The sequence below is a fragment of the Chenopodium album genome, chromosome 13 (assembly GCF_948465745.1).
Source record: "Chenopodium album chromosome 13, dcCheAlbu1.1, whole genome shotgun sequence".
NCBI classification, from domain to species: Eukaryota; Viridiplantae; Streptophyta; class Magnoliopsida; order Caryophyllales; family Amaranthaceae; genus Chenopodium; species Chenopodium album.
In genome coordinates this window covers 45,865,318-45,875,379 of record NC_137846.1, presented here as the reverse complement: position 1 = coordinate 45,875,379, position 10,062 = coordinate 45,865,318, and the positions used below count along the sequence as shown (strand labels likewise).

At 44.0% G+C, this 10,062-nt stretch overlaps 1 protein-coding gene across 1 annotated transcript; it reads right to left on the bottom strand.

Moving 5' to 3' along the window:
* Window positions 1-3,238: 3,238 nt before the first annotated feature.
* LOC145575582 (uncharacterized) lies at window positions 3,239-8,488 on the bottom strand. The gene is made up of 5 exons (XM_081633429.1): window positions 7,868-8,488; window positions 6,051-7,783; window positions 5,031-5,339; window positions 3,884-4,562; window positions 3,239-3,784 (listed from the first exon to the last, which is right to left on the bottom strand). Exons 1-5 carry the CDS (start codon window positions 8,486-8,488, stop codon window positions 3,239-3,241), a joined length of 3,888 nt encoding a protein of 1,295 aa, XP_081489555.1.
* Window positions 8,489-10,062: the final 1,574 nt, after the last annotated feature.

The window sequence follows — 10,062 nt, the reverse complement described above, 5'->3', positions numbered from 1 at the left end:
ATTTTTTCAACTTACCCGACGAGTATGACCTGTCAATTCCCCCATCTGGAGCCTCAGTATTAGATTGTCCTGCAGGTTCTGTGGCCGTTTACATGAAGCATTTAGACTTCGGCCTCCGTTTTCCTCTACACCCCTTTGTGGCAAAAATCTTGAAAGCCTGGGACGTCTGTTTAGTTCAGGTTACTCCTCCTACTATCCGGGCCGTTATTGCTACCATCTGGGTTATGTTGTATCGAAACTATCCCCTAACCCTTAACGCTTTTAGGCGACTGATTACTTTGAAAATAGATGGTCAATCGGATGGGTGGTGGTCTTTGTATACCCAACCTCGCAAATACACCGTCCACCCAGAGCTGACAAGCTGTAAGGGATGGCAAGTGAGGTTCTTTTTCATGTCGGTTCCTGAGGATTATCCTCTGAGGAGAACCTTTTTTCGACCTCATCCCCGTTTTGACTCAATCCCTGAGAGGGATCTTGGGAAGCATGAGGAGAGAGCTGTTAATCATTTTGACATCTCTGAGTATGATGAAGGTGATGACAAGGTCCGTTTTGTTCCTGCGGTGTGGGTGCCGAATGTTAGTTACATTCTGGGCAACGCGCCGTTATCCCGCGCCGGTCTGTGTTGGACTGACGATTATGGTATTGTTTATTTGAATTTCCTTTCCTTCTTTTTCTTTCCTCTTTGCTCCTTTTTCTTTTAAAAGATTATCCACATCTAACTGATTGAAGTTATATTCCTTGTTTCCAGGTATTGATAAGTTGGACAATAAGCAACTCGGCCTATCTCCTGACGGGAAAAGGGTTATCAGGCGCTGCCCCAAAGCCTCTAGCCCTTACGATACCCTCGCTTCCATTTGTGGCCGTGCCCCAGCTATCAGTGCCAAAAGGAGAGCTGAGATCATGGCTGATGATAACGCCAAGAAAAGAAAACTAACACCTCTAGCCAATCGGCGAGGTGGAATTGTGATCTCCAGCCCTAGGCAACCTGAAGGGCGGGCCGAGAAGAAGAAGGATCAACCAGCGCCCGAGAAGAAGAAAGATCAGTCGGTGTCTGAGAAGACCCCGACTGCCAACAAAGCTAAAAGCCCTGAGGCCATTGTAAAGAAGGTTATTCAGGGTATTGAGATCGAAGATCTCACTTCTGCTGAATCTCCTCGTCAGCCTCAGGCAACCACCGCAATTGCTCCTACAACGGTTGGGTCGGATTCCAGCATCCCAGCCTTGACTTATCGGTCCAATCAATGGATTGAACGAGTTTCTGGAAGGTTTCCAGATGAAGTTTTGAAGGGGTTTGCCGTCCCTCCTGGCCATTCCGGCGACCGTTGGCAACCCGCTATGGATGTCGGCCGGAACGAATCTATGATAACCGATGACCCAATGCAAGGTGGGAATCTCGGTTATCGGCTGTTGAGCAATTTGACACTGCCGATGGACAGACCTGCTGGTCCAATCGGCCCCCTTGCTGCTACTCATATGCACAACATGATGAAGGTAATTATATTATATTTTTTATTATTTTTATTCTATTTTTTTATTTTATTTATTATTATTTTTTTTTTTTTAAACGTTATCGGTTTCCCTATTTTTACTTATATATACACTTTTTATAGGCCGTCATGTCTGGCACAGAGCTGGTGGAGATGTATCGTTACTATCAGGAAAAACATCATCAAGCCTCCGCCAGCAAAAGTGCTATGCAGGAAGTCATCAAAAATGCTGAAAAAGCTTTGGATGACTTGAGGAAAATAAAAGAGAAAGACGAGAAAGAGATGTCAGAGCTGAAGGTCAAGGCTGAAAGGGTTGCCAATCTCGAGCTAGAGGTGCAAAGTTTGAAGACTCAGATCACTGAGAAAAACAAGGCCGTTGAGCGGCTTCCCTCAGTTGAGAAAGATCTCCGGGATGCCAGGATTAAAATTAAGAGCCTTGAAGAAAAGGTTCAAGAAATGGAAGCTGACAAACCTGGTATCCGCCAGAGAGCGGTCGGCCGTTATCTAGCCTCCGACGAGTTCTGCGCCAAACTCCAAGATCGTTTTGATGGAGGTTGGACTGCTGCTCAGAGATGTGTTGCCCACGCCGCCGGTTGGAAAAAGGATGATTGGGCCAAGGTTGAAAAGGCTTTCGGCGAAGAAGCCTACAAGATCCCTTCCGGCTTCGAGGCGCAGCAATTCTCTGAAGAGGACTTGTATAACCTGGCGCCAACTGCTGATGACGGCCCCAAAAATCCCAGCATTTTGGATTCCCCAGTGCCTGAGAATGCACAATCTTGAAGGGGCGGGCAGTCATCACCGACATCCTCTTGTGGGTCTTGTATCATTGGGCCTTACCAGCTTTAACTCTGTAATTGTCTTTTGTATGTATGAACACTTATTTTGACAATGTTGTCCTATCGGCATATACCCCTTTTTTGTGGTGATGCCTGTCGATTGTCAATTTCATCTGCTATCTGTCAACTATCTTTTTTTTTTTTTTTTTTTTTTTTTTTTTTTTTGTTGTCTGTCAACTATCTTACGAATTTCTACACTTTTTATCATAACTATGTTGTTTTCTGCTTATCATTTTATAATCTGTTTGTACTTACAACGTTATGATAGCTATATTGCCTTGCTACTTCAGCATATATAAAAGAACTTGCAAGAAATAAAAGTTTACCTGATAGTTTATCTGAAGTCCGACAACTTCCCATCAGAAACTTCAAGACCTCGGCTTTGGAAGACATAAGGTCTTTACCAAAAATTGCATTAAAATTTACCAAGGTATGACAGATAAATACCAAAGCATTTAAAATTTACCAAAGTATGACAGATAAATACCATATCACTTCCTGCTCCCCTCAGTATATATAGTTCGTTGTAGATCTATGTATACTGAGTCATAACCGGTTGTCGGTGGTTCAGGTTATAACATCGGTCACCTACTGCTTTGTTGTTTCAGCCAGTTAGGTACCCTCTCGGCGATCACATTCTGAGTTACGCCTCATATCGGCGTATACTCGAATTGATTTGGCCGGTATTTATATTTTGAACCAGCAACCTCATGAGTTAACGTATACAACTGATCAGGTTGTATAACTGTTATCTTCATGGAAGCGGTTTTGAGCTGTCCATCCCACTTAACGATGTTCTGTTAAATGGAGGATGCCTATTTCAATGCGCATTGCCTGAATACTTCTTAATTCATCACTGACATCTTTCTTGATATTAGCTTCACATTAAAAACGTTTATTACACATAATACTTCTTCAGTACAGCCGAATCCATACATTTTTTAGAGGTGTTCCATCCAAAGTTTCCAGGTAGAATGACCCTTGGACGACGACATCTCTAATCCGATAAGGCCCCTCCCAGTTTGCAGTCAGCTTCCCGTCTTCATTTCCCTTACCGGTTGCTGCGGTTCTTCGTAGTACCAGATCTCCCACCTTTAATGGCCGATGAGATACCCTTCTATTATATGCTCTAGACATTCTTTCTTTAAACGCAGCTGACTTAACTGCTGCTTTCTCTCTTAGCTCTGGCAGAAAATCTAATTGTTGTCGCAAGAGTAGATCATTTTGGTCTTCACAATAATGCTGAACCCTAAATGTCGGCAGTCCGACTTCTGCTGGTATGACCGCCTCTGTCCCAAAAACCAAGTTATAAGGTGATTCATCTGTGGCTTCCCTTACTGTTGTCCTGTTTGCCCACAATATCTCTGGTATCAAATCCGCCCACAAACCCTTTGCATCTTCTATCTTCTTCTTAATGGCTGCTATGACCTGTTTATTTGCTGCTTCCACTTGGTCGTTAGACTGTGGATGGCATACTGCTGCATAAGCAAATTTTACCTTATACATCATTAAGAGATCTTTGACTGGTTTACAGTCAAATTGGGTTCCATGATCAAAAACCATCGCCATCGGCAACCCAAACCTCGTGAAGATATTTTTCCATATAAACTTTTTCACCTCCGATGCCGTTATCTTCGTTACTGGTTCTGCCTCTATCCATTTGGTGAAGTAATCAATTCCCACTATCAGATACTTTCTGCCACCTGTGGCCGATGGGAACGGGCCTACTATATCCATCCCCCATTGGGCAAAAGGGATCGGGTTCAATATCGGAGTCAGATCATTTGGAGGCAAGTTGATAACTGGGGCAAACTTTTGACACTTTTCACATTTTTTAACATAAGCCACTGCATCGGCGTTCATTGTCGGCCAGTAGTATCCCCTTCTCATTGCCTCTCTGGACAAGGCTCTTGCTCCAAGGTGGTTTCCACAGCTTCCCTCGTGTAATTCTTCTATTAACCTTGCTGATTCCACATCCGTTATACACATTTGCAATGGTAATGAAAACCCCCTTTTGTACAACTGGCCCTGGTACATAACGAACCACACACTATCCTTCTGTAACCTTTTCAGCTCTCCTTTGTCTGTTGGCCCTACACCGTGAACAATGTATGCCAGTATTTTATCATACCATTGATCCCCCACTTCAACACAACAGACATCCGCCGACATCTCATCTATGCTTCTCTGCCTTAAAACCTCAACCATTACTGTTCTTTCCAAGTCATTGAAGCTTGAACTTGCCAATGCATCTGCTTGAGCATTTTTCAATCTCGGAACCAATTTAATCTCAAAGTATTGCAACTGAGCTGCTAACTGTTTCATTTTCTCCAAATACTTCACCATTGCTGGCTCTCGAGTTTCGTATTCCCCACTAAACTGGCTTGACACCAGTTGAGAATCAGTTGTCAAAACTAGCCGTTTTGCTTCTGCCGCTATTGACAGCTGCATTCCGGCTACCGCAGCTTCATACTCGGCCTCATTATTTGTTGCCTTGAACTTAAATTTCATGGCGTATTCAAATATTTTTCCATCTGGAGCCGTTATCACAACTCCGGCCCCTGCCCCCGTTGCTGTGGCTGATCCATCAACTGATACCTGCCATGTTCCCAACTCCTCTTCTTCATCTGTGTATGTGGTTTCAACAATAAAATCTGATAGTGCTTGAGCCTTAATTGACGTCCTAGGCTTGTAACTTATTTCATACTCCGATAACTCTACTGCCCATGTCAGTAGTCTACCAGACGTATCCATTTTGCGCAGTGACTTCTCCAGGGGATGATTGGTGAGTACTTCTATCGGATGTGCATCAAAGTAAGGTCTTAACTTCCTGGCTGCTACTAGTACAGCTAAAGCCATCTTCTCTATAACTGGATATCTGCGTTCTGCCGCATTCAAGACATGGCTGACAAAGTAAATCGGTTGTTGTTGTCTCTTCCTTTCTACCAACAAAACGGCCGCTATTGTTTTTGGTGATGCCGAGATGTATAATTGTAACACTTCTCCCTTCTCAGGCCTGGCAATTGTGGGAAGAGATTTAAGATGATTCCTCACTACTTCTAAGGCATCACTTTGTTCTTTTCCCCACTCAAATGCCTTATTCTTTCTCAGCACCATAAAAAACGGGAGTGCTTTATCAGCTGATTTGCTGATAAATCTTGTTAGCCCTGCCATCCTGCCCGTTAACCTCTGTATATCACGGATGGTTTTTGGTTGTTTCATTTGAAGCACCGCATTCACCTTATCGGGATTCGCATCTATCCCCCGTTCACTAACCATGAAACCTAAAAACTTCCCTGATCTCACCCCAAAAACACACTTCTCTGGATTCAACTTCATTTGATATTTTATCAAGGTTTCGAATGTCTCCCTTAGATCGGCTATATGGTCTTCTTTGTTCTTACTCTTTACTATCGTATCATCCACATACACCTCAACATTCCGCCCTTTCTGTTTCTCAAAAATCTTATCCACCAACTTCTGATAGGTTGCCCCTGCATTTTTCAACCCAAACGGCATTGCCTTATAACAATACACACCTACATCTGTTATAAAGGCCGTTTTATTTCTGTCGGCCTTATGCATGCTGACCTGATGATATCCTGAGAATGCATCCAGAAAACTAAGCATGGCATGACCAGAGGTCGAATCTACCAGCCTATCTATCCGAGGTAATGGGTAGCAATCCTTAGGGCAAGCTTTATTCAAATCTGTAAAATCCACACACATTCGCCATTTCCCTGTCGGCTTCCTCACCATTACTACATTTGCCAACCATTCGGGATATGTACAGGGTTCTATAAACCCTGCTGCCAAGAGCTTATTCACCTCGGCCTGGATCGCTTCTATCTTCTCAGTCGAGAAATTACGCTTCTTCTGCCTTATCGGCCTAAACTTTCTATCAACATTCAGCTTATGTTCCATTACCTCAGGATGTATGCCTGGCATCTCACTGGCCGAGAACGCAAAGACGTCGGCGTTCTCGCGCAATAAACTTATCAGGTTACACCTGGTCTCCACATCCATATTTGCCCCAACTTTCACTGTTCTACTGGGGTTGCCTGGCTGCAATTCAACTTGGACGGTTTCTCCGCCCGGCAACGGCCTTGGTGTTTCTTCAGGTCTTGCATCAAAGTTTTTCATTGTCAAATCTTGCACTGTCGGCTCACCTTCCCTTGTTGGGTTGCATGGAACTGCGGCATTACCAACTGGGTTCTTCAAAGCTGTTACATAACAGGTTTTCGACATAACCTGACCTCCATACACCTTTTCCACAGCTCCCAAGTTTGATACATAGGCTATTGCCAAATGGTATGTTGATACAACAGCCTGCATGTCATGAATTATCGGTCTGCCGATAATTGCGTTATAAGCCGACTTGACACCTACCACCAAAAACTCTGCCATCACATCCCTCGCTTGTGGTCCATCACCCATCCTTACAGGCAACACAATGCTCCCTTCTGGCCTCACTGTCGACCCATTAAAACCGATCACAGGGTATGATACCGGTTTCAAGTATTGCCTTCCTATATTCATTTCGGTAAAAGCCTGCATAAACAACACGTTCGCTGAACTACCTCCATCCACCAGCACTCTTTTGATGTCAGCCCCATTGATCTTGGTTATCAGGACTAACGGATCATCATGTGGGAACACTACACCTCGTGCATCTTCTTCCGTAAATACAACTTGTGGTATTGATGCCGGTCGAGGACGATTATCTACATCTAAAGCACAAACTAGATGACGGTGCTCCGCTAGATGCTTCTTCGCTCCACTAATCGCCCCTCCATGAATCGGCCCCCCCGTTATCACATCCACTCTTCCTGTAGATAACGGCGGTACTCCTGCATCCCCTTGTCGGACTATCCTCTCCTGTGTCCTTTCGGGCCTCGCTTCTATCTGCTGCCTCTCAACTGTTTGTGTTGGCTGTAGATTCCTGCCGGTATTCAACCGGTATTGTGTTAGGTGCCCTTTCCTGATCAACTCCTCAATGTTGTCCTTCAATTGGGTACATTCTTCCGTATAATGCCCCACATCCCTATGGAACATACAGTACTTCTTCACGTCCCTTGACCTTGCTTTCATGGGAATCGGCCTTGACCAATCTTCTCTGTTCTGATTCACTGAGAAGATTGCAGCCCTTGGCGTATTCAGGGGGGTGTAAGTGCTGTATCTCATTGGCAGTCTTGTCGGTCTAGTATCTTGTCGGCCTCCTCCTCCCCTTCCCGGGGCAGGAGCTCTCGGCCTGCTTCCTCTAGATGAGGTCCCTTCATACTGACTCTGCCCCTTCCCGGCGACCACATGCTTGCTACTCGTTTTCATCAGCTCTTCACTCTTTATGTAATCATGGGCCTTGCTGAACGCTGCTGCCAGTGTCGGCAAGCTCTTCCTTGTAAGATATCTTTTAAAATCCGAATCAACCAACCCATTCATCAAAGCCATCACAGCTATTTCCTGTTGCAGTTTCGGAATGGTATTAGCTTCGTTGTTAAATCGCCTGATGTAATCCCTCAAAGATTCATCCGGTTTCTGCTCTACAGCCATCAATTCTCCAGAGGTTCTCTGCCTCACGCTGTTACTGACATATTGACCTACAAACATCTCGGTCAGTCTTTCAAAACTATCTACTGACCCGATTTCAAGGTTGTTAAACCAATCGGCTGCAGCCCCAATCAAAGTTGTCGGGAAGACTTTACACCAAACTGCATCCGAATTTGTATACAGCATCATGTGCCCTTCATAGGACGTTATGAATCTTGCCGGATCCCCTCTCCCATCATACCTACAAGTCGGCATCTTCACCTTTTCCATTGGTTGATCCAAGATGTGCTGGGCAAATGGAGATGCCCTTAACTGCACCACCGTGCGCACCGTTTGACCTTCTATCTGCTGCTGAGTTCTGGTATTCACAACACGGCTCGAGGATTGCTCATCCTGCCATGACGTTGTATGCGTCCTTACTGACGACTCATGTCGGGGCCTCCTCGACGGGTTCTCTAACTGGTCATACTGTTCTTCTTGGTTTCGGTGCAATATTCCCCTATCTGTCTGAGCAGCTTCTCTTTCAGCCCGTGCTGCCTCAGCCTCCTTCCTCTTTCTACTCATTGCACTCATCACTCTTGCAGCTGTTTCTAACTCGTCTGGGGTGAATGCTGCCATAGGATCCTCTGCCTCTCCTCCTCCTGCAGGGGGGGTTATCGGCATATGGAACTGATTACCCTCTAGGGTATGGGTTTCATCTACTATCTCCACCTGGGGTTGTCCTACTGGTATTCCATTGTTTCCGGCCATGATTATTGGTGTTGTATATATATGTTTTGTGTGAGGTTCTTAGGCGATAGAAGTGATCAACTGTCCCCTCCTTCTAGCGCCAAATTGTTTCTGTCTGATCCCGACTCCTCCAGGAACTCGGACCTGAGATTCTGATACCCCTATCGGCAAGCTGAGAACCTACACAATGAGAAGAAGTTAGCTAACCCCGGGGTGATCCGGGGATAACCACTCTGATGATAAAGTCAGAAAGTGTTTGAGAAAAGAAGATAAGTAAGAGAGAGAAAGTAGAGAGAGATTAGAGAGAGAGTAATTAATGCCCTCATTAATGAGGTCTTACCAACTATTTATAATAGTTTACCTTGACAGGTGGCTCTCATCCATGCAGAGCCTTTTGTGCCAAGTGTTGAGCTTCTGTTGCCACGTGTTGAATTTCGGCGGGCCGACATGTCTTCATTCTGTAACATATCAGCATCTTCTCTATAATTATTAAAACCTGGTCGTGTTTTCACAAGATATCGGTCATGCCCAGATATCATCCCATACAGCCCTTTCAACAAATCTTCAACAATTGAGACGCTCCTTTCACGAGAATTCAACTCCGACCGAAAGATCTTGTCTTGCAATAACCCAATTTCACAGGGAAAACCCAGAAAAATTGTCATTCAAGAGGATCTCAGAAGGGGAGAGAGAAAGAAGTCGAAGAGAGAGAAAGAGAGATGAAGCGTTTTTTTTTTTGTAATGAGACAAAAGGACAATAACGGAGTACTGTTCCTCGAAACGGCAGACACAAGTGGCAATTTTCAAATTACATATTAATTGACACTTTTAACCTTGCGAGACATTACTAAATGTCTCACAACCCTCCTTTTGGAACGCCTCTAATTTTTATTTTTGGGTGGGTGAATTTGCACACATGTGAAGTAGGGGTAAGTTTCCTCTTGTTGTCCGCCACACACTAATTATTGTAAACCCGCTTTTTTATAACTTTTGTGAAAATTTTATGAGTAAAGCATAGAGGAAGAATCTCAATTTTTAAAAACATTATACATTTATACGAAATAATTAATACTGTAACATTAAATTCCAAAAGGTAAGAAAGAGTAAGGGATAGCTCAAGTGGTTAGAGCTTCCCTCCCGGTTCTGGGAGATTATGGGATCGATTCTCACCCCTGCCCTTGTGGCTCTAAAAAAAATAAAAATAAAATAAAATAAATTCCAAAAGGCAAAAGCGATAGTATGTGAAGATTGTGAACCAAGTAAAGTTTGGTGGAGTTGGTGGAAACTCACCTTGTGACTTTGAGATCACGAGTTCGAGCCTGGCCAACTACAAAATGCTTAGTAAATGTTGTACAACACCCTAATAAGGATAGATTAACATTCATTACATTGATATGCGCATGATTTTGTTATGAATTTCCAACTTAATTCCATTTTAGAAAGTATATTAAATGCTTATACAT